The sequence below is a fragment of the Trachurus japonicus genome, unplaced genomic scaffold (assembly GCF_045865225.1).
Source record: "Trachurus japonicus isolate A0001 unplaced genomic scaffold, Traja_1.0 AP030484.1".
NCBI classification, from domain to species: Eukaryota; Metazoa; Chordata; class Actinopteri; order Carangiformes; family Carangidae; genus Trachurus; species Trachurus japonicus.
Genome location: NW_028220617.1, coordinates 13,835 through 38,861, shown reverse-complemented (window position 1 = coordinate 38,861; position 25,027 = coordinate 13,835). Strand labels below are relative to the sequence as shown.

The 25,027-nt window shown below is 42.8% G+C and overlaps 1 protein-coding gene across 1 annotated transcript; it reads left to right on the top strand.

Annotated features, from left to right (window-relative positions):
• The first annotated feature begins 207 nt into the window (after nucleotides 1-207).
• Nucleotides 208-24,460, top strand: LOC146960351 (cleavage and polyadenylation specificity factor subunit 3-like). The gene is made up of 15 exons (XM_085772450.1): nucleotides 208-242; nucleotides 1,528-1,705; nucleotides 9,454-9,543; nucleotides 9,677-9,827; nucleotides 11,602-11,777; nucleotides 13,501-13,659; nucleotides 14,366-14,512; nucleotides 15,520-15,672; nucleotides 15,799-15,907; nucleotides 18,960-19,058; nucleotides 21,299-21,393; nucleotides 21,934-22,021; nucleotides 22,152-22,218; nucleotides 22,419-22,515; nucleotides 24,291-24,460. The coding sequence occupies exons 1-15, from the start codon at nucleotides 208-210 to the stop codon at nucleotides 24,435-24,437; spliced, it is 1,791 nt and encodes a 596-aa protein (XP_085628576.1). The 3' UTR covers nucleotides 24,438-24,460.
• The last annotated feature ends 567 nt before the right edge of the window (nucleotides 24,461-25,027 follow it).

The window sequence follows — 25,027 nt, the reverse complement described above, 5'->3', positions numbered from 1 at the left end:
CTCAGGCGTTGGTCTCCCGTCAGGTAAAAGCTGCCGTTTATTCCTCAAATGAAGCTCATGTTGAGCCTCTCCGGTACAGTTATCCATCACTGCTGTTGAATTAGCCGCTAAACTGCTGGACGCTAAAACCGAGGGGGCGTCTGTTTGTTTACAAGTCACGAAAGCAACGTGAACGTACGTGCCGCTCACACTCAGTAGAGTTACGCAATGAGGCAGCGTAGCCTGCCCTCTGCCTCCCTGCGGTGTGATTATCTGCGACCGAATCACACCCGTGCTGATATACAGTACAACAGCACTCCCTCTTGTGTGATATTGCTTAAATGAAAATCACCAAATGCTGACACATTTAAACCTGTGGTAAAGTTATCTGAAATAAAAATAAATAAATAATTAAACCTTAGATTAATTAAAGTTATGTTCACCCTGTCATTTTGGATGGGCCAGTCCTACAAGTGGGTGGGCCCAGGCCCGTTAGGCCCACCCATAACGCCGCGCCTGGTGCACTTTGACCTTTTGAAGCTGCAACTAATAATCATTTTGACTATTAATTAATCAATTAGTCTATCACACAGTAAAAAAAAAACAATTGATTCTGATGTAAAGACAAAAAAAAAACATCAAATAACCACAAATTAGAAGTTGACAACGTCAAATCTTTGGCATTTTTTGTGCTGTTGTGATAAAATATATAATATTTCTAAAGCTTTTAACAACATTATCCATTATTACAACATGTTGTGTTGATGCTGTTTCTATAAAATGCTGGTGACAAACACTTTGTCTCAATAGCGTCAGTTAGAAATAAATGTTTTTCTCTCATTAGACAGAAACTCTGTGCACATAAATGATTGTCATATTGAAGTTGAACCTTTTTGAAACTTTAAGTTCAACTCAGCAACAGTTTGACTGATGACTGAGCTACAACAAGCGTTACATTTGGCCTTTAGGGAACTAAAACGAGAGCCGGGCTTCAGCTATAAAAGTGAACGACGACTTTATGTAACAGAAATAAACGTGTAACATTCAGGAGCAAAAAAAAATCTTTGGTGGGACGTTCAAGAACTAAAAACGGACGTAGGAGCGTACAGTTGCTGGTCGTATCGTGTAGTGTGTCATCAGAAGACGAGTTGGTCTGAGTTTGTACGGTGGCTGGTGGGGACCAATCGGAGCTTTAGCGACATTTTATTGGACGAATAAAAGTATTGAACAGATGATCGATCACCACAGTTAAACACAGTTTGATTGTGGAAGCAACATCTGATCTGAGCACCGTTCAATCAGCACCAACGACGGTTTGATACCTGGAGAAGGTTCGATACCCAGCAGCGGCCCCTCGCTGCCACAGCTTCAACAGGACAATATGTTAGTTCGAGTCACTAAAGGACGTTAAAGAGACGCGGAGAGGACGGACTGAGCAGCGATTTGAAACCACGGTCAGGTGGAGCTGTGACACAGCAGTGTGTTGATGCTGCGTGTGTGTGTGTGTGTGTGTGTGTGTGTGTGTGTGTGTGTGTGTGTGTGTGACAGTAACATCTCGGCAGACGACATGCTCTACACGGAGACGGACCTGGAGGACAGCATGGAGAAGATCGAGACCATCAACTTCCACGAGGTGAAGGAAGTGGCCGGCATCAAGTTCTGGTGTTACCACGCCGGACACGTGCTGGGCGCCGCCATGTTCATGATCGAGATCGCCGGCGTCAAGGTAACGGACGCTCACCGCCACTCACATGACTCAGCTGTTCAACCCTCTGTTGGTGTTTTGTTTTTTGCTTTTTTACTTTATTTTGCAAATAAATCGATGTACAAACCAATAAGGCAAATAGTAAACTTGTAAATATAAATAAATACAAAACATAAGATATAAGAGCATGAAATAAAATAAACAAACATCAAATAAACAAGACAAAGAAAAGAAAGTATGTACACGTAAAGTAAATAAATTAGAAAAATTTAACATTTCAATCAATAATCGATGTGACCAGATCAATAAACTGAGTCTGACAAACAGGAAATCAGAAGTAAGGCTTCTAAAACATGCAGCATCCCTTCAAAATAAAAGCATGGAAATACAAATCCTTTTAAAAAAAGAAACTGTTTTTAACACCGTGTTGTCCTGCACTTTATCGTCATCATGTCTAAATGGAAGCGCATATTGATAAGTAATTTCATCAACTCACAAAAAATATTTCCCAGAGTGCACCTCTTCACCTAAACTTCATTATCACATAATATCACATTATGTAAATTATAAACATATGAATCGCAGTGATTCACTCTCTCTGCTGCGACAAAGAACAGATGTTATTATGATTTATTTATCTTAGTTGGAGCAGAAACAGTGAAGATTAAAACGCAGCTGTGTTTTGATTAAAAAGTGATTGATTGAAAATCCTAATCAATAATCACAGACTTCAGGCTCCAGAGTCAATTTCTCTTCATTTGATGAGCAAAATAAACTGTTTAAAGTAGGGCTGTCAGAGTTAACGCGTTAATCGCGATTAGATTAATTAAAAAAATTAACGCGATTAAATTTTTTAATCGCGGTTAATCACGGCCCATTTTGTCCTCTGTCTGCTGGACTGGAGGACTGGAGTGTGGGACCTCCAGTCCAGTAGGTGGCGGTAAGGCACCTTCAAGTGAGAAGGGTCTGTCTGCGGCCTGCAAGAGGGAGGCGTTTCGCGTAGAGGCGTGTCGCGTAGTGACGTCACTACGCGACACGCCCCCTCCACACGGGAAAGTCACGTTGAACCACGCGAGATGTAAAATGAGACCGCCAAAACGGATGACAAAACAGGAAGTAAACCAGTTCCGCCGTAAAACTTGACTAGTCTGAATGGCCGAACATATGCAGACTGTAAGTGTCAGTGTAATTTAATTAATTCATCGATTAATGTATATAATAATTGTGTTTAGCGATGGACTAAGGAAGTAAGGCTGAAAACCTTTATTGTTCTTTTTTGACAGTGAGTTAAATGTGATGGCCGAGGCCCTGGTGGGGCACATGTCCAAGGAGGGAGCAAAGAAGCTCCAAATTTACAAGGAGAAACTGGAAGAAGCCCTCTCCTCTGAGGCATTTCTGAGCAGGCTATAAAAAAAAAAAAAAATGAGCCTTGAAATGTTTTGGTTTGGTTTTTTTTAAATAGATCTCTTCTTCACTACAAATTTGACAGACCAAATATAGTTGAGATGAATTGCTACTTGTCACAAAACGACCATGACAAAGAAAGTTATGGTCTATGATCAGTGCTGTGAGTGCATGAGTACAGTAGTGTGTGTGTTGTAGGGTGAAATAAAGGAAATCAGAATACCAAACAAAGCCCAAGAGGTGTTGCAGGTAGGAGAGAGGGCGAGAGGGCCAGCAACTCAAGCTCCAGGAGAATGCTGCTGATGATCCCTGCTGATATCAAGAGAGAAAGCAAGGGAGCAACACTGCTCAGTAACCTACAGAATGGAGAGATTCACAAATGAATTCCCCATTAAGGAATAATAAAAGTTATTGTCATCACATTATTTTAATTTTGTTATGTAGGCCACTACTTTTATTTATATATATATATTTATTTATTTATTATCTACACATTACGCTCTTACTCCCACATAAGCACTGACATTATTATTTACTACTTTTATTTATTTATATAAATAAATATAAGCTAGGCCACTACTTTTATATATATATATATATTAGGGCTGTCAAACGATTAATTTTTTTAATCGCGATTAATCGCATTTTTTCCATAGTTAACTCGCGATTAATCTCTATTAAAAATATTATATATGGCGCTTTGGACTTTCAACCCTCCAAAGTGTTATAATCTCTAGACAAACAACTTTTAGACCAGACCTAGCAGGCCTACCTAATCATAACACATGATGCATGAAACTCACACAGAATTGAAACGAATTGCATCCAGTGGAAATTGCCCTTTACTTTGCTACGCCTCTGCCTGGCCATGTGCATTTGTTGACAACAGAAGCCGTCAAAAAATCAATACATCGCCACGTGCATTTGTTGACAACCGACGCTGTCAAAAAAATCAATACATGGCCATGTGCATTTGTTGACAACAAAGCCGTCAAAAAATCAATGGATAGAGCTATGTTAGACTGTGTATATTTGTGTAGCAACCAACTTGAAGGTGGCTTACCGCCACCTACTGGACTGGAGGTCCCACACTCCAGTCCTCCAGTCCAGCAGACAGAGGACAAAATGGGCGCGATTAACCGCGATTAAAAAATTTAATCGCGTTAATTTTTTTAATTAATCTAATCGCGATTAACGCGTTAACTCTGACAGCCCTAATATATATATACACATATACATATATCTATATATATATATATATATATATATATATATATATATATATATACATATATATATATATATATATATGTATATATATATATATATATGTGTATATATATATATATATTAAAAAAAAGAAAAAGAAAAATTAATCGTTTGACAGCCCTAGTTTAAAGACGTCGCCTCGGGCTTTAAGTTGAAGGATGGTTTTATAATTTTAACATTTTGTTGAATAATCCAATTAATAATAAACAAATGTATACTTTTAGATCATTTTATTCATTTGTATGTTGTGTTAATCCTATATATGCTGGTGTTGATGTATAATTAATTCAAATATCATGACAAGGAGAGTTTGAAGGTGATCCGTGACTAAATCTGAAGTTAATTCCCATCTACTGATTACCTTGTTTTAACCAGTCAACAGGCCTCCTGAGGTGTGTGTATATTAACCTACACCTGAAATACACAGCATCATAAAATATGCATGCACTTAAACTTTTATATGAAATAACAGGTATCCACGGGGTCTTAAAAAGTCTAAAATTTGAAAATCTAAATTTTAGGCCTTAAAATGTCTTAAATTTGTTGAATTATTGTGTTCAAGTCTTAAATCATTTTAGACAGGTCTTAAATTTTCTTATGCCCACCATGGACGAGCATTTCACTCGCATTTGCCCCTAAAAAAAAATACATGTGTGAACCAGGAAAATCACAAAAAGAAAGAGCACAACCTGCGATTGGTCAAAAACTACAAATCCCACAATTCTCTGGCCTCAACAATAACAGTAGTTAGTGTAAGTAAGGGAGAGTGGAGCTGTCGGTGAAAAGAGGAAACAACGCCACGTCTGGTCCTGTTCTATGTTGTTCGTTCACACCGTCACCGTTTATTCGTTACGTCCGCGGTGTAAAAGGCCGTAACGCAAAGACGCGATTAGGCGCGAGACGCGATTAGGCGCGCGACGCGGTAGACGCGACTTTTTTTTTTTGCGACGCAATACACGCGATTCTTTTTGGGCGACGGGACCTTCGCGTCTTCGTCTATTTCATCGTGTTTGGTGGGAAGACCCACAAGGGGCTTCCCACCCACAAGGGGCTTCCCACCCACAAGGGGCTTCCCACCAAACACGAGGAACGCTTTTTTTTTCGCTCGAGTTGTGACGCGCGACCAAACGCGAGATACGCGGTTTGACGCTCTTTTTGACTCGTGTCAAAAAAAAATTCACGAGCCCGCCAACAACTTTTCAAAGCAGGTTCAACTGGACTTAGTTATTTGTCTAGGAAGACGTTTCACCTCTCATCCAAGAGGCTTCATCAGTTCATGTAGCATCTGACCAGGCTGGGACTGGTCCAACTAACTGGTCTGGAGACTCAGTATAAGTCCAGTTGCTTTCGATTTAACCTCCTTTGAAATACTATGACCTGGACAAATGAGAATATGCACAGGCCTACAACAACATTTCTGCTCTCATCAACCATGGTTGAGGTCACAACGCTGCGCTGTAGCTGCTCTGGAAGTCCGAGACACTGAGGCCAAACGCCGCCGTCGCTTCTGATCCATGTCGGCGAGTTCCGGGCTGATGAGCTACAGAGACTTTAGAGTCAAAGGAGCAGTGCGTCGCTGTGTCGGACTGTTTGGATTTAATGAAGAAGCTGCACAGAGTCAGGTGAGCAGAAGCTGCCCCCCCCCCCCCCCCCCCTCACCGTGGAGCCGCTGCTGTCTCACAGCCGCCACCGACCCCTAGAATAAAACACCACCGACCCCTAGCGTGACGCACAGTATACTGTTATGAGACACATTATGCATCCCAACTGTCTTTTTTTTTAGAGGATTTTTTTTTTTTTTAACCAAGAATGCGAAAAATCATGATCCAGGGGCCAAAATTCGAAACAAATATATTTTTAATCATAATTCTCATTATTCTCCTGATGTCGGTTTAATGTAAACAGATTGAGCTGATACGCGAGAGTAATGTGACAGCGGGGCAGTGCTGCAGCTGCTGTGCTGTGATGGACCTGATCAGACTGGTGGTGGTCCACAGTGAATCAGTCCCAGATCCTCCACCGTCAGCAGATCCCCCGAAAGCCCCCGCAAATAATACATCGACAAGAAGTTAAGTGGCAAGTTGCACCTTTTCGTCGGCTTATTATTTGCGGATTTTTTTTTTTATAGCCTATATAACGTCACTGCAACATGCGGCTCTCAGTGCTTGTCGGTGTTGTGTCTATAAATTGTGAAATAACTTTTCCTCAATAGAAATATGAGACGTGGTCGATATGTTTCATTCATCCATGTTTTGGCAGACAATACAAATAACCAATGATAATGAGATTTCCACCGCGTCGAACCAATCATGTGGCTGGAATAGAGCCAGTCAACAGTAACATGTGCATTTGTTTGGGTTGCTGCAGATGTGCACATCAGCTGACACCGCCAGAGAGAGACACATAACAGCCGCTTCAAGGAGACTAGCGGACTTTTTTTTTTTTTTTAATAGCCTCTTCATTCATCTTGGGCGGGGGGCGGTGCGCCGTCTTATAATGTTACAGAAAACCCTGCATTATGTTTTTTACAACTCGTGTTCCTACACTATAGAGACAACTTGCTGTTGGCTCTATATTTCAAGAAACTTGTTTTCTGTTTAAAAGGCACAATTCACCCATCTTTTAACCGGGTAGTTACGTCTCCAGTCTGTCGAGCGGGCGAGCGCACAGCTGATGTGCTTCCATTCCCACAGACGCACGGATTCAGTGTGGACAGAGAGCGTCAGATGTGACGCGATTGTCGGACGCTCGTTCGCGTCGCATCCAGTTAGGACACGGTGTGAGCAGCCACATCCACTGCGCTCTGGATCAGCTGATCGGTGCTCAGGTGACGTTAGATCTTCACTTTTTTAAACTCATACAAAGTGCAGCCAAACAGCAGGCTGAAGAGAGAGGACCAGCAGCAGCAGCAGCAGCTCTGACAGCTCCTCTGTGGCGCTGCAGACAGGCTGCAGGTGAGCTGGCCTGAGAGCAGAGTGCCGTCTCTTTTTTTTTTTTTTTTTTTAGCAGCCTTTGTTACAGGTGATAGGCTACATGTCCATGTGCATGTGCATGAGAACTGATTTTGAATCGAAGAGACACCCAAATATTCACATCCTTCAGTCCAGGCTTTTGAAAAGAGAGTAGCCTATAAAATCAGCTTCATGTAGCAGTTTACTTTAAAATGGTTCGAATATATTGCTGCTGAATAAATCTGAAACATGTGATGTGCATTTTTGGGGGGAAATATGGCTTCTGATATAATAGTCTGTAGACATCATCATCATTCAACGTTTTCACATGGTCTGGTGTTAATAAAGCAAACTAAAAATCGCAAAAAGAAAATCAAGAATCGGTTGAATCGAAAATCGATTTTGAATCGAATCGTGACCCTAAAAGTCGGAATCGAATCGTGAGCCACCCAAAGATTCACATCCCTAGTACAGAGACCTGCCACAGTGTCATGGTGCATTAATATAAACTTCAACCTCAGAGCTGTCAGTCCTCAGACTGTCCTGACTGTCCCTGAACATCACACAGGGATGCAAACAGCGCGCCGAAAAGCGAAACTCGCTTTTTTCATGACCAATTGACCCTTCGCCAACTCCTCCCACAAACGGCTATTGTCCAATCCTACGTTAGCAACCGTAACTACAGGCCTGGCAAGCTTTCAGCAGTGAGTCATTACGTTTGCTTTTGTGGACACATTTTGAGACTAGGACGAAAAACATTTGTTTGTAGAGAAGGATGTTGTTGCTGCTGCTGCTACTACGGCGGCGGCGGCGGCGGCAGAAGCAATATAGAGATGTTCAGATATGAGCGGACTTTTTTTTTCGACTTGAGCAAGTGTAGATATGGGGAAAACCATATGTTCACCTCCGAAATGACAGCTGTACTTTTAGGGCTTTTACCTGGGCTTTTAGGCGAGGGATCCTCCAGGCAGGGACTGCTTTCACTGACTGATACAGCGGTGGGAGAAAACAAAACAGCAGCGAAAACTGTATGTGGTTCACAATCGCCCAAAAACTTAGAGTTTGACAACGTTTCATGACCAGTGAGATGACCTAAGTCTTGGTGGGTTGATAGATGTAAAATTACCGGCCCTTACTGCTGCTCTGTACATTGTCCAGTCGTGTCGTTGAACAGATGTTTTATCCTCCTGCGCGAGTCACGTCACTGAAAACTATGAATGCTCTTTGTGATTTCTTCTCTCTATTATCTCAGAACAGTTTATCCAGAAATTTGCTGATATTTCCTTTGAAATCGATACCAAATACTGCCAGGAGCATGGCTGGGAGTGAAAGCTTGCCCGGCGTAGCAACAGTAACCAAGGGGGCGGGGCTTACGCGAAGGGTCAATTAGGTGACTTGTGTGAATCGTTCAGATCCGAAGAGTTTTTGTTTTGAGGGGGGGGGTCTCAGCGTCTCAGCTCGGGTCAGTAAAATGTTTTTCTAACAGGCTGACAGTGACAATCACGTGAGGCGAACTCATTCATGGTCTCTGATTATACTGATAACAGCCGACCTCCAATGTAGACGCGCGACATGCACGCACGTTACCCAAAGCGGTGACGCCGTTTTTTTCCCCCCGTGCACGTCCGCGGCGCACAGCTCCACGGACGTGCACGGTTCCCTACGTTGCTGTGTCAGGCAGGTGTTTCCACGGAGCTCTGCCCCGTTTCAGAGGTGAAGGAAGCCCTAAGTGGAAAGACGTCGCCTCCGCCATGTAGAATGTGTTCAATTAAAGTGAAACTAACACATTATATAGGCCTATATGTCCATTACACACCGAATGGGATGTTAAATCCCATGTCTTTATTTCTTCAGTTTATTTTAATAGTAATAATTATGACTAACATTCAGTGAAGACCTAAAAATCAGTATCTCCAAAATTGAAATATTGCAATGGTTTTTATTTTTTTAAAGCATTTTTAATATAGAAATGTTGGCCTTTTGAAAACTGTCCATCTATATGCACTCAATACTTGGTTGGGGTTGAACTACTGGAAATTGACTTTTCTGTGATATTGTTAATGGTGAGCCCCCCCCCGCCAGACAATACCTCTCTTTTTTGGTCCTGACCCGTTTGCATCCCTGTGTGTGTGTGTGTGTGTGTAGTTGTTGTACACAGGAGACTTCTCCCGTCAGGAGGACAGACACTTGATGGCGGCGGAGATCCCCAGCGTCAAACCAGACATCCTCATCACCGTGAGTGGAGCCGTTCAACCTGTTCAATCTTTATTTAAACACAGAGCACAGACACTTAACATTGAACCTGTGTGTGTGTGTGTGTGTGTGTGTGTGTGTGTGTGTTTGTTGTGTGTGTGTGTGTGTGTGTCAGGAGTCGACCTACGGGACTCACATCCACGAGAAGCGGGAGGAGCGAGAGGCTCGGTTCTGCAACACGGTCCACGACATCGTCAACAGAGAAGGTCGATGTCTGATCCCCGTGTTCGCTCTGGGCCGAGCGCAGGAGCTGCTGCTCATCCTCGGTGAGACCACGGCAACAACGACGCCATGACGACGCACGGCGACCTAAGAGTGGCGCTTTCCCTTCAGCTGAGGGAAAAATAAATTCAGGCTTCAAGTTTTATTTACAAGATTAAACTAAGGGACGTGTTTCTGTCTATGGATCACACAGAAACATTTTAATTCACCATACACACTCGTTAAAGCCCCAGTGTGTAACTTATTTGGCTTTTTATTAGCAAAAATCAAATATTGCTTTCATAAATACGTATTTCACTGAAGTCGAATCACACCCGCATACAAATGAAAGCTTTCTCGTACCTTAGAATGAGTTGTTACAAGTCGTTACAAATACATGAGTGGGCGACGCACCGAACCGAGGCGGCCATGTTGCATCGTGACCGTAGGTAACCACGGAAACTCAGCGGAGCTGTCGGCTCGGCCTGTTAAAACTGTCACCACTGTGCAGGGCCGTTGCTAGGAATTCTGGGCCCCCTTAAAGAATACTAAAGTGGGCCCCTCCCCCTAACTTTTCCAGTTTTTTTTCTTAGACTACGTATGTATTATCATTTTTTATTTAGCCTAGTAGCCTACCTTGTTTTGATGCTAATGCAACATTACACTGCAAAAACCCAAGTATCTTACCAAGAATATTTGTCTTATTTCTAGTCAAAATGTAATTTCTAGTCAAAACAAATATCATTATACCTAAAATAAGACTCAGAATATTAAAAGTAGCTTGTTTTTAGACACTTTTTACTTCTTTCAAGCATATTTTCCACTTGGAATAAGTAGAAAAAATCTGATAGTGGAACAAGTTTTTCTTCCTTATTACAAGCACAAAAAACTTGCTTTCACTGGCAGATTTTTCTACTTATTTCAAGTGAAAATTAGTTTGAAACAAGTGAAAATTATCTAAAAACAAGTTAATTTTTAGGTTATGAGTCTTATTTTAAGTGGAAAGAGATTAGCTTTGACTAGAAATGAGACATTTGGACAAGAAATAAGACAAATATTCTTGGAAGGATGTTGAGTTTTTACAGTGTACTATGAGTATTAGTCAGGGTCTTACACAGAATAAATCAGTCATACAAAGATTAGACTACTGGGGTTTTTTTATGGGCCCCACTGGGCGCTGGGCCCCTAGAATTATCATCACCTTTCTCCCCTATACAACGGCCCTGCCACTGTGTAGTGTGAGGAAGGACGGAGGCACTGGTGTTGCATTCAGGTGCAGTCAGGCAGACGGCCGTCGGCAAACCAACCGGATGTCATTTTACTCCACGTGAGAAAGACGGTAAAACGTGGGTCGGGTAAACAATACGACATCACCATGACAACATATTGCTACGCCTGTATTGTTTTGCCTCGTGCTGGCAGACCACTTGTTTACATAGACGCTTGTTTATCCTGTTACATGCAGCGTCTGTTGTCTGTCTGACGTCTGCCCGATTTCACGTGAATGCAACATCAAGAATACGTTCAGATATGCAACCGCACCGCTAGATGGGGGAATTCCTACATACTATACCTTTAAAGAGGAACTATGCAAGATTTTTACCTTAAAGGGATAGTTCAACATTTTGGCAAATTGGTCCATTGCCATAATGTAACATGCAGAAAAAATGAATATGTGAGTATTGGGGCGGGACTAGATAAGCTTTTGCTTCTCCCGCTTTCCCTTTCGGTCATGTGTGACATGCCCAAAATGAACCAAATAAATAAATAAATAAATAAATCCCTATACTCATAGCAGTAGGTTCATTAACTTTATTTGTGTGTGTGTGTGTGGACCAGACGAGTACTGGCAGAACCACCCGGAGCTCCACGACATCCCGATCTTCTACGCTTCGTCTCTGGCCAGGAAGTGCATGGCCGTGTACCAGACCTACATCAACGCCATGAACGACAAGATCCGCAAGGCCATCAACATCAACAACCCCTTCGTCTTCAAGCACATCAGCAACCTGAAGGTTTGTTTTGTTTTTGTTTTTGTTTTTGTTTTTACTTTTCTGTCCTGTTTTATTGTGTCGTCAGGTTTGTTCTGTCCTTTGTTTTCCGTTTTGTCTGTTTTGGTCAGTGTATTGTCAGTGTATACGTTGTGTATGCTTAGGGTTACAAAGGGGCGGAAAATTTCCAGTTTTTTATTCCAAATTGGAAAATATCCATGGGAATTATGGGAAATTATGGGAATTTATGGGGATTAACTGGAAATTTGGGGTAATTTAAACAAACTGTATCATATCCAAACATAAATGTAAATATTTTGTTTCGTCATAAGCAGACATCCATGCAAAATAACAATACAATTAAAAAACATGACATTTCCACAGATTTATTTGTGAGTAGAACTTTATCAAGTTTTAATTCTTGTATGAACAATCAGCTATTTTACTGAACAACAAAAACATGAATGTTGAGTAAAATATTACTAATTGCTTATTAAAGGGATAGTTCACCCTAGAATGATATTTCGCTCATTATCTACTCACCCTCATGTTGACTAAGGGCTGGAAGAAGTTTCAGAGTCCACCGTCCCTTCTCTGAGTTACAGGGGTCTTGGCGTAGCAGTGCATGTCCATATAACGGTTGTAAAGGGACACCAGAGCTCTTCGTAAAAAAAACACACACAAAAAAACATCCAAATACCTCCATGATGCTCGTATGTAATGTCCGTCTTGTGCTGAAGCCCCAAATTGCGTAATTGTCCCGAAAAAAATTAAATAAGTCCACATTCCAAGCATGTTTGTAGCATTAGCTCCTAGTGTCTGTTGTCCGGTTCCGCTGCCAGCGCGCATGCGCAAGGTTCGCACTGAGACCGACTCGCTTCCTTGTTTACCCCGGTGAAGGACTAGAAGCAGTCCGTAATAGCCTGCCTTGCACCGGGACAACACTTTTTCGTGCAATTTTGGCCTCTTAAAACATATTTTAGCCATGGCTGAAGATTTTGATGTCGAGGACGAGCTGCATTTCTTTGCTGAGCCGTATTTGTACGAGCCAGAACCTTGCGCATGCGCGCTGGCAGCGGAAGAACAGACACTAGGAGCTAATGCTACAGACATGCTTGGAATGTGGACTTATTTAATTTTTTTCGGGACAATTACGCAATTTGGGGCTTCAGCACAAGACGGACATTACATACGAGCAACATGGAGGTATTTGGATGTTTTTTTGTGTGTGTTTTTTTACGAAGAGCTCTGGTGTCCCTTTGCAACCGTTGCATTGAAATGCACTGCTACGCCGAGACCCCCTGTAACTCAGAGGAGGGATGGTGGACTCTGAAAATTCTTCCAGCCCTTAGTCAACATGAGGGTGAGTAGATAATGAGCGAAATATCATTCTAGGGTGAACTATCCCTTTAAGGGCCAACCTTCAATTTTGTAAATTTCGGATTTATTCCCGTTTATTCCCATAGAAAGTTTCCGATATTACCCGATACCCGATATTTTGCAACCCTATGTATGCTATTGCCTGTTTCCATTGTCTTTGTCGTTTGTTTTCTGACGTGTGTGTGTGTGTGTGTGTGTGTGTGTGTGTGTGTGTGTGTGTGTGTGTGTGTGTGTGTGTGTGTGTGTGTGTGTGTGTGTGTGTGTGTGTGTGTGTGTGTGTGTGTGTGTGTGTGTGTGTGTGTGTGTGTGTGTGTGTGTGTGTGTGTGTGTGTGTGTGTGTGTGTGTGTGTGTGTGTGTGTGTGTCAGAGCATGGACCACTTCGACGACATCGGGCCCAGCGTGGTGATGGCGTCGCCCGGCATGATGCAGAGCGGTTTGTCCCGGGAGCTGTTTGAGAGCTGGTGCACGGACAAGAGGAACGGCGTCATCATCGCCGGCTACTGCGTGGAGGGGACGCTCGCCAAGGTGGGAATCAAACCTGCGACACCTCGGGTCCCTTCTGCAGTTTTTAAAAAAAATTATTATCACCGGAAGTGAAACGTTTCCTCCACTGGTTTTAGAAATGTCAGGTCTGTGTTCACTTTTGGAGACAAGATAAGAACAACAGAGAGTGAGAGAGTGAAATCAAATAAACAATCACAGCAATAAATAAAAATAGACAATAACAGCTGTAAAATTAGTTTGTCTGCCCCAAATGCATCTTTCTTTATTCATAACTTCTCCTTTAATCGGTATCTTATAGTTTGGAGATAATAACTGCGATGGCAAGAACAGCAACACAAATAACTCTGACTGAGAACAGTGTAATTGCTGAAACAAAATCTTTTACAGTGTGTGTGTATCTGAATAAAAACCAGAAATAAGACTCTTATTTAAATTATATTATTGATCGGCATCGATAGATATTCCCAGTATTGGATCAGTCCGGTCAGTTTTATTGATAATGTTGAGTTTAATGTGGCTGCGTAACAAGAATCTGAATCTGTGACAGACTCCTGTGTTAACGACGTAGGACCGATCAGAAGAGTGTGTCGTGTTGCGTTCAAGTGCTGCTGGGATTTAATGAATTTTTAATAATATTTTTATATTATTTTAAATGATGAAACTTTTCATACAGGTTATTTAATATACTGTGTGTGTGTGTGTGTGTGTGTGTGTGTGTGTGTTGCAGCACATCATGACGGAGCCTGATGAGATCGCCACCATGTCGGGACAGAAGCTTCCTCTCAAAATGTCGGGCGACTACATCTCCTTCTCCGCTCACACCGACTACCAGCAGACCAGCGAGTTCATCCGGGCGCTCAAACCGCCGCACGTGGTAAAAACATCACACACACACACACACACACACTATTTAAATCCACACTATTTAATTAAATCCACAAACCTTTGGGTTTAATGTGACACACTAACAGGCAAAAACACTGTTTTTTCATGCACTGATCAATTTTGAGATTTTGGGATATTTTTCTCTCAGAAAAGTGGAAAGAAATGGTAGAAAATCCACATTAAGGTTTTTTTTATTTTACTTCATTTTGTCTCTTTCATCAGTAGATTTCTCCTAAATTCACCAAAAGTTATGTCAGGTATCACTGTAAAGCTCCCTCTCTCTCCTGAACAATTATGTGGATCCAAAAATTGTCGTTTCCTCCGTATCCGCAACCAATCGTAAAAGTACGATTCACATTAATGATCTATGGAATTTTACAGTACAAATCTTTAAAGGCCGTTTTCTCAAAATGAGTTTTTCCTCAGACTCTGGACCCGAAATCTCCACTTCAGCGGCACTTACAGACACCAAACCTTCCAGTTTTATTCCTGTCTATATTCGGAAGGTTTTTACAGAGGGGATTGTTGATATATCATCCACAGCCTGATTTATACAACATTTTATTCATAAAAACAGGGCGATATTTGAATTTTTAGGGCTGGTGACAGTATTTTCTCATTTACAGAGTGATACAAAGACATATCCAAAATCCCCTCTGTAAAAACTTCTGACTCTAGTATGTCAACAAAATAAAACAAGAATTTTGAAAGGTTCTTTATCCATTGTTCAGATTTCGGTTCTGGAAATGTATGCAAATTAGCGCATATTTCATCAGATATTGCCTCATTTACATATTTAAACATAAAACTTGACAAAACTTGTAATACAAAAAATATTTGTCTTAATGTGAGTGATAAACTTGGGAAGTTTCATGGTGATATCTGTTGGTTTAAATTTCTACCCTATTCACCTGTAGTGTCCCACCTTAATGCAGTTTGTGTGTGTCCGTGTGTGTGTGTGTGTGTGTGTGTGTGTGTGTGTGTGTGCGTGTGCAGATCCTGGTGCACGGCGAGCAGAACGAGATGGCCCGGCTGAAGGCGGCTCTGATCCGAGAGTACGAAGACAACGACGAGGTTCACATCGAAGTCCACAACCCGCGAAACACTGAAGCCGTGACGCTGAACTTCAGAGGAGAGAAACTGGCCAAGGTGTGTGTGTGTGTGTGTTGTGTGTGTGTGTGTGTGTGTGTGTGTGTGTTGTTGTTGTGTTGTTGTATTGGTGTGGGCCGTGTTGTTAACTCCCAGCATGCTTTGCTCCGCTGTGCTGTGCTGCAGGTGATGGGCGTGCTGGCGGATGAGAAGTGCTCTCAGGGTCAGAGAGTCTCCGGGATCCTGGTGAAGAGAAACTTCAGTTACCACATCCTGACGCCGTCCGACCTCTCCAGTCAGTCTGCGTGTGTGTGTGTGTGTGTGTGAGGTTGTGTGTGTGTGTGTGTGTGTGTGTGTGTGTGTGTCTGTGAGACTGTGTGTGTGTGTGTGTGAGGTTGTGTGTGTGTGTGTGTGTGTGGTCAAACACTTATTATAATTGATGAATGTTTAATGTTTTTGATCCGTCATCAAATGTTTCAAGCTGCTTCTGTCACAGAAAGTAAACCTCAACATCTGGACTGATTGGTTGGTTGGTTGATAGAAAGAAAGAAAGAAAGAAAGAAGTAAGGAAGGAAAGAAAGAAAGAGTGAAGGAAATAAAGAAAGAGTGAAGGAAAGAAAGAAAAAGAGAGAAAGAGGTGGAAAGAAAGACAATAGCTGGGTTTCCATCCAAGTCGTATTGAATTTAAAAGCGGATTTTGTGAAAATGCGCAAAAAGCAAATGCGAATTTATGCCCGTTTCCATTCATTAGTGTTTTGCGATTAGGAGGAGTGCACCGTGAGATTACGTCATAAGAGAGCGTGAATGTATCCAACAGTTGACACTCAGCTGACACTCAACATCATGGACAATTTACGTACTTTCCGGACTATAGACGCACCTGTATAATCCGCACCAGCTACATTTTAAAAGAAAATACATATATAGGCCGCACTTAAGGTTTTCATGTTGTAACATGAGATATTTACACAGAAAGACAGTCGGGAACTGCCAAGTCCGCTCGCTTTTCCGCTGTTCTGGTTATGCTCCTCTCGCCCATGTGCATCTGTTTACATACGAAGCCGGTGAAAAATCAATAAGTTACATAACGATGTTACGGCGTGTGTTTGTGTAGTCTTAACCGTCATAAACAAAAGATTATGGGTTACGGAGCGCGTTTGTGTCGCGGTGGGAGACCGGGGCGTCGCTGGGTGAAGTCCAGCAGCTTCACCCACAAACTCTGCCTCAATTCGCATAATCTGTTTCCATCACAAAAACTCGCATTTCCTTTATTCGATACGCTGACAAATCCACCCCCTCCAAGCGTATAAACTTTTATGCGCATTTACTGCCTTTATTTGAATTTCTGGCGTTTCCATTCAAGTATTTATGCGCATTTTCACAAAATGCGCATAAGAAAAGGTGGATGGAAACCCAACTAATGAAAGATTGAAAGAAAATGCAAGAAAGGAAGACCAAGAAAATAATAATCAGAAGGAAAGAAACGAAGAAAAAAGAAAGAGGGAAGATAAAGAAAGAGAGAAAGAAAAGAAACAGGAAAAAAGGAAGATCAAGAAAGAAATAATCAAAAGGAAAGAAAATAGAGAGAAAGAAAAGAAACAAAAAGGGCAAAGAAAGAAAAAGATAGTAGGAAGAAAAGGAAAGAAGAAATACTTAGAAATACTTAAGAAAAAGAGAGGGAAGGAAATAAAGAAAAAGAGAGAAAGAGGAGGAAAGAAAGACAATGAAAAGAAGAAAAAAATAATCAAAATAATAATAAAGACAATGAAGGTAGAAAGAAAGGAAGATCAAGGAAGAAATAATCAAAAGGAAAGAAACAAAGAAAAAAAGAGAAACAAACAAAAAAGGCAAAACAAGAAAAAGATAGTAGGAAGAAAAAAGACGGACAGAAAGAGAGAAGAAATAGAAAGAAAGACAAAAGGCTACAGAAGCAAAGAAGAGAGAGAAGTGACAAAAAAGTAAAGAAAGAGAAAGACATGAACATGAAGACGTGAAGAAAGTAGAGACATAAATGATGGAGTGACTAACAGACTCCTCCTTCTCCTCTTCTTCCACATTTTCCTCTTCCTCCTCCTCCTCCTCTCCTTCCTCCCCCTTCCTCCTCCTCCTCCTCCTCCTCCTCCTCCTCCTCTCCTCCTCCTCTCCTCCTCCTCCTCTTCCTCCTCCTCCTCCTCCTCCTCCTCCTCCTCTTCCTCCTCCTCCTCCTCTTCCTCTCCTCCTCCTCCTCCTCCCTCCTCCTCCTCTCCTCCTCCTCCTCCTCCCCTCCTCCTCTTCCTCTCCTCCCCCTCTTCCTCTCCTCCTCCTCTCCTTCCTCCCCCTTCCTCCTCCTCCTCCTCCTCCTCTCCTCCTCCTCCTCTTCCTCCTCCTCCTCCTCCTCCTCCTCCTCCTCCTCCTCTTCTCCTCCTCCTCCTCCTCCTCCTCCTCCTCCTCCTCCTCCTCCTCCTCTCCTCCTCCTCCTCCTCCCCTCCTCCTCTTCCTCTCCTCCCCCTCTTCCTCTCCTCCTCCTCTCCTTCCTCCCCCTTCCTCCTCCTCCTCCTCCTCCTCTCCTCCTCCTCCTCTTCCTCCTCCTCCTCCTCCTCCTCCTCCTCCTCCTCCTCCTCTCCTCCTCCTCTCCTCCTCCTCCTCTTCCTCCTCCTCCTCCTCCTCCTCCTCTTCCTCCTCCTCCTCCTCTTCCTCCTCCTCCTCCTCCTCCTCCTCCTCCTCCTCTTCCTCCTCCTCCTCCTCCTCCTCTCCTCCTCCTCCTCCTCCCCTCCTCCTCTTCCTCTCCTCCCCCTCTTCCTCTCCTCCTCCTCTCCTCCTCCTCTCCTCCTCCTCCTCTTCCTCCTCCTCTTCCTCCTCCTCCTCCTCTTCCTCTCCTCCTCCTCCTCCTCCTCCTCTTCCTCCTCCTCCTCCTCTCCTCCTCCTCCTCCTCCCCTCCTCCTCTTCCTCTCCTCCCCCTCTTCCTCTCCTCCTCCTCTCCTTCCTCCCCCTTCCTCCTCCTCCTCCTCCTCCTCTCCTCCTCCTCCTCTTCCTCCTCCTCCTCCTCCTCCTCCTCCTCCTCCTCTCCTCCTCCTCTCCTCCTCCTCCTCTTCCTCCTCCTCCTCCTCCTCCTCCTCCTCCTCCTCCTCCTCCTCCTCCTCCTCCTCCTCCTCCTCCTCTTCCTCCTCTTCCTCCTCCTCCTCCTCTCCTTCCTCCCCCTTCCTCCTCCTCCTCCTCCTCCTCCTCCTCTCCTCCTCCTCTCCTCCTCCTCCTCCTCCTCCTCCTCCTCTTCCTCCTCCTCCTCCTCCTCCTCCTCCTCCTCCTCTTCCTCCTCCTCCTCCTCTTCCTCTCCTCCTCCTCCTCCTCCTCCTCCTCCTCTTCCTCCTCAGACTACACCGACCTCGCCATGGGAACGGTGAAGCAGACTCAGGCGATCCCGTTCACTGGACCGATCTCTCTGCTCGTCACGCAGCTGCGCAGCCTCGCAGGTGAGTTGGCTCCGCCCCCTTCGTCCTCTAACTCCTCCTCCTCCTCCTCCTCCTCCTCCTCCTCCTCCTGCAGTAGCATAGATATAACCCCCAATTGACCCTTTGTTGGCCTTCTGATTGGTTGCTGATCCACCAATCAGAGCGCTTCTCCCCATGTCACATGTTGCACAACATTCTAAGGTTGGACAACCCTGGAATGAAACCCTATGAAACAAGATAGGTAGACAGCAAGTTTTTCGGCAAAAACTACTTTATAATTTTTCAATATAGTTAAAATGTGCCTGGGGTTCCTGCAGTAGCAACTCACGATATCTGGAACGTATTCATGGAGTCATTTTTATCCCATTCCCCAAACCTAAGACATCAATAAACATGTAGGCTACTGTATACATATTACTTTAACCTTCTGTTATGTATTTAGTTGAGCTTAATAATAGGGTTTGGGGGTGGTCTACTAGGGGGAGCTGTAGACATAGGTCAGGGGTTAACTGCAAAGTTTTGTTTGTTGTTGTGTGCAGTCCTCATGAGAAGTGAGCCTGTTTTTCCCTGGCTGTACTGAAGTGCTATTGAAGCTCATTCATTCTCCAGTCCACTCTCTGGTCGTGTTCATAAACAGAGAAGATCTAATACCTTCAAAGTTATCTAGCAAACGTAACATTACCGCTACTAATGTCTTTTGAACTTTGTGAAGTTTTACGAGGAAAAACGGGAGATCGGCGGAGATTAGCTTGTAGCTAACGTTAGCTAGCGTCGTTAGCTACTAGCTAGTGAGTGACCAAAACAATGATTTTACCCCATTTTTCGGAAAAGTCAGGTAATGCCCGTTCAATCGCTATTGAGCCACGTCTGTCCTCTATCACGGACACTATTTTTCTGATGTATAAGTTAATTCAAATTTTCCTTACAAGCAATTTAAATCTGCCTAATTTTCAATGGTTTCCAATGGGAGTTAACCCTTCCGTGACCATTGTTTGTCCAACCTAGCAACAGTAACCGTGGGGGGCGGGGCCTTGACAAAGGGTCAATTCCAATCCGCCCCCTAAAGACTCCTTAAAGCCCTGAACCCTCACTGACTAAAGTGACGTCAGCTGTAAGTGACAGAGTGTGAGAGTCTGTGAGGGTCCAGATGCTGTAAACATGAATGGAACAGCACTTACCCACTCTCACGACATGTTACCTTGACAACAACATGTTGTTGACTCCGGTCTTGGGCCGATAATTTACCGTACTTTCAACGCGCACAAGGTGTGTGAGGTGGACGGACTCAAAACAAAATGTTCCCGGATCAGATCTGATCAAATCATCATCAATAATCACAAACTGCACGTTAATACTGACAGTAAACTTCTTCTTTTTTTTCTTTCTTTCTTTCTTTTTTTTTTGGTTGTTGCTCCTGTCCATTAACAATAAAGAGAGCGGCGGAGCTCTCTCTGACTACGTGTGGTAATTTACTTTTTTTTTAACACTTGCGTTCCGACGGCATCTCATGTGTTTGACTTCACAACGCTATGAACTGTGGGTAATTCCCCTACCCCTAGGGTAAGGGGGCAGTAAGGGCTCATTCACTGACTCACTGACTTGATGATCTGACAATGGAACAGCCCTCACACACTCACGGACTTCCCGTTAATGCGCCTCTAAGTCAGTGAGTCTGTGAGGGGTCGGATTGGAATTGGGCCATAGTATATACTGACTAGATGCCGCGTTCTGCTTCTCAGCGTACGTCAACACGGCCGCCATCTTGGTCCGGGGTTCTGACCATAGACATGATATACATCTGACCAGCAGTCAGACCGGTCAGACCCTTGTAGAACACATTTCAGTGTGTTTATGCATGTGGGTGTGTGTCTGAGTATGTAAGTGTATGTTTAATACATTAAAAAAAATATATAAACATTTTTCAAAGATTTTTTGTTGTTGTTGTATCATAAACATATGTCTGACATTTATAATAAACCAAACGGCTTGAAAATCGGTTGAATATTCAGTGAGTTATGGCGATTTTAATGGTTGATAGACGTCTGCCTCTGTTGATTAGTGCAGGAAGTAGACACGGCTTCCCCCTGACCAAGATGGCCGCCGCGTTGACGTATTCCACTCAATAGAGTTGCCTAGGAACGCGGCATCTAGTCAGTATATATATATATATATCTATGCTGCAGTAGAAGCTGTAACTTCCTGTTTCCTCTGTGTGTGTGTGTGTGTGTGTGTGTGTGTGTGTGTGTGTGTGTGTGTTTCAGGCGACGTGGAGCAGGTCGAGGGGACGGAGAAAATCACGGTGAAGATCTTTAAGAGCATCACGCTGGTTCACGAGGCCGGGATGGTCGTACTGGAGGTCGGACACTCGAACGCAACACGACACTTTTTACACTCATCATCATCCACCACATGTCGCCTGAAGTGGCTAAAACTGACCTGTTTATCAAAACTTTATTAACTCTGAGCACACGAACACGTCTGTTTTTTATTTAAACCAGTTTATAAACATTAAATATACAGTTTATGACATGATTATGTAGCTGCAGTCAGGTTTTTATTAATGCTCAGTATTTGTTCTACATGTTTATTTCAAACTATTTTGTATATTTTATAATTTTATTTATGTTTTTAGACACAGATCTCACTCAGACCTGGTTACAGATACATTATTAACCAGTTATTACATGTTAATACATTCATTACACAGATATATACAATAATTATGACAATTTTTTATTTTTATCACACTTTTTCAAACACTTCAAAAATCTCAACACCAATAAACTCAAAGAGAAAAATGTAAAAACAACAGACAATTGAAGTAAAAAACTCTATGAACTAATTGATGCAGCAATATAAATCAATAATGATAATAATGAAAATGTTCTCGTCTCAGTGGGTCGCCAACCCGCTCAACGACATGTACGCAGACGCCGTCACCACGGTGATCCTGGAGGTCCAGTCCAACCCCACCGCCCAGAAATGTCAGTGAACGCATCACGAGGGAATTTATTTTAATTTCACTGATGAACAGAAACTTTACTGACGCTTGTTTGTTTGTTTGTTTGTTTGTTTGTTTGTTTGTTTGTTTGTTTGTTTGTTTGTTTGTTTCAGTCCACGAGGGCAGGAAGGAAACGTTCGACATGGAGCTGTTCGTCGAGCGACTGGAGCTGATGCTGCAGTGAGTCTGACACCTGTAGCTACACCTCGAAAATGGTTTTAATGGTTAAAATATCTGACAAAACTGTAGAATCTGACACTTTTTAAGTTAAAATTAAACCTAATTGATCCAAATATAAGAGAATAAAACTTTTAAATGAAGGTAGAGATTAAATATTTTCTGTTTTCACCTGGTAAAATGTTTTTTTTTTTCCGTTTCAGCGACATGTTCGGGGACGACTGCGTGAATTTCAAAGACAGTAAAAGCCTGAGTGTGACGGTGGACGGAGTCACGGCGTGCATCGACCCAGAGACCAGAGTGAGTCCAGCGTCTGACATCTATTCTATACACGAACATTAAAGGGATAGTTCCACGATTCTCGATACTAATTCGATACCACGATTAAAAAAACAAAAACAAAACAGAACCCATGTACTTTTAAATTCACTACTTTATTGAAAACTGTTTCAACATCTTTTTGCACAGAATTTATAGGGCTGCCCCCAAATAGTCGACCAAGCACCGGTCGACCAAAAAATCATTAGCCAACCAAAATTTCATTGGTCGATTGGTCGCAGGAAAAAAAAAAAACATTTGGAGCCGTGTCTGGTTAAAATTAAAGCAGAAGTAAGCGATCCGGTGGTTTTGGCTAACTTCCTGTCAGCAGATGGAGTTAGCAGTCCCCGCCCTCGTCCCTACGTCACCACATTCACGCGCATCCCTTGGCTGCACACACAGAGAGGACCGCCCCTTTATGCCGTTCTCTCTCCTCATTGGATAAAGGTTGTAGGATACAAGGAAAGTTTTCTCCTCGGCTTACAGCAGAGCAGAGTGACTGACAGACCCGTGTTTTGGACCAAACACTCTATAAAAGTGATTACTGTCGAAAGATATAACTATTTAAGACTTATATTAACACAAATATTCCGCTTACTTCTGCTTTAAGTCAAAATCAATATGACTGAACTGCAGAGGTGGCAAAAGTACTCATATTCTGTACTTAAGTAGAAGTACAGATACATGTGTAAAAAAATACTCTGGTAAAAGTAGAAGTACTGATTCAACTCCTTTACTCAAGTAAAAGTAAGAAAGTACAGGCTCTGAAATGTACTTTCAAAGTAAAAGTAAAAAGTAAAAATGAATTTTTGCCGTTAATGAAACCTACATCATTTGATAATTTTGTTAAACAAAAAAAGTTCAGACAGAATAATCAAGATTGAACTGACCAGAGGCAGTGTTTCCCAACGTTTGGGCCGCCACAGACCTCACAAATAAGAATTTTGTAAACAGCGTTTCATCACCTCTCTTCACTGCCAGTCAGTCCACCTGCCGTCTCTCTCGCGTGCGGTCGCACCGCACGTACACGTGCGCGCGCACACACACGTGCGCGCGCGCGCACGTACACACTGACACGGGCACATGGACAGGTTTGCTGCTCGTAAACGGTAAATGCGCTATATCGCGCTGATTGTACGGTGTTCAACCCCCCCGTCGGATAGTCCGACCACCACCGCTTCCTTCCTCCATGCTGCTGCCTCCATGTCACTGCTACAGTACAAGTTGGTAACTCGGTTCTCTCTACGCTACCGCCCCCCCCCTCCCTCCTCCCTCCTCCCTCTTCTTCTCCCTCCCTCCCTCTCTAGTTCGTCACGTCTTTTACCGGTGCTTTTACGTCGTGTCAAAAAAAAAAGTAACAAGCCTGTTTTTACAATGTAAGGAGTAGAAAGTACATATTTTTGGGTATAAATGTAGGGAGTAAAAGTAAAAAGTCGTCAGAAAAATAAATACTCAAGTAAAGTACAGATACCTGAAAAATCTACTTAAGTACAGTAACGAAGTATTTGTACTTCGTTACTTGCCACCTCTGCTGAACTGTATATGAAAGGCTATAGGGCTTTTAATTTGAAGGGCCAGATACAGGAAGTCGTGACATGATTAGTCGAGTAATAACCTATTGGTCGACCAAGGGAATTATGGTGATAGGAGAATTTCCCAAAATGTTGAACTATCCCTTTAACGTCTGGTTCATCATAATGGTATAAATCAATACTCAATAATCAGCTGATAACACCATGGTGACCTCTGACCCTCAGGCCGTGACCTGCGCGGACGACGACTCTCTGAGGGAGATGGTGGAAGTGGCCGTCCACCGTCTCTACGACGCCCTGAGCCCCGCCTTCACGCCACGCCCCCTCTGTGATGTCATCAGCAGCAGCAGCGCGTTGCCGTCGGTGATGTAGCGGTGGAAGATGAACTGACGTTTCTCTGTCACTCTCTTCAGTCCTCGTAGTATCGATCGATCACCAATAATCGGTCGATAACGGACCGATGCAGATGTTCGTTCATTTCTTTGACTCGAGGACTTTTGAGTTTTTCCAGCTTCTTCGTTGGAAACTTGGTTCCAAAGGAATCGGCTTCAGGAGACGGACCACCAATACCTTTATTGATTGATTGTTTTTGTACTTGATTTGTCTATAAAACAAAAGTTTGAGTTCTTCACAAGGAAAATAAACATTTGTCCAGAGAGAGAGAGAGAGGGTCACTGAGTTTCTGTCCTCGAAGATAAAAAGTGAGTTAGATTTAATGTGAGTGAAACAACAATGACATCATCAATACTGTAGATAATTTATCAATCATCTTGTTTTCTATGAAACAAAATTAAGGTTAAAATCATCAAAAATGTTCGTATTGTTAAATAAAAGCAGAAAATTGTTGCATTTTAGAAACTGGAAAACAGAATTTTATTTTATTTTTTTCATTAATTTAGATTTTCTACAAGAATTTATCTGCAAAATATTTTAATTATTGATAAATAATTTAGAGTATTTTC

Bases quoted from the DNA above. Each gene is read 5' to 3' on its own strand.
- LOC146960351 (XM_085772450.1), top strand. From the start codon at position 208: ATGAGGCAGCGTAGCCTGCCCTCTGCCTCCCTGCG. The intron at 15,673-15,798 runs GTGTGTGTGTGT...GCTGTGCTGCAG, and splicing joins GAGGAGAGAAACTGGCCAAG to GTGATGGGCGTGCTGGCGGA. The intron at 22,022-22,151 runs GTCAGTGAACGC...TGTTTGTTTCAG, and splicing joins CAACCCCACCGCCCAGAAAT to TCCACGAGGGCAGGAAGGAA.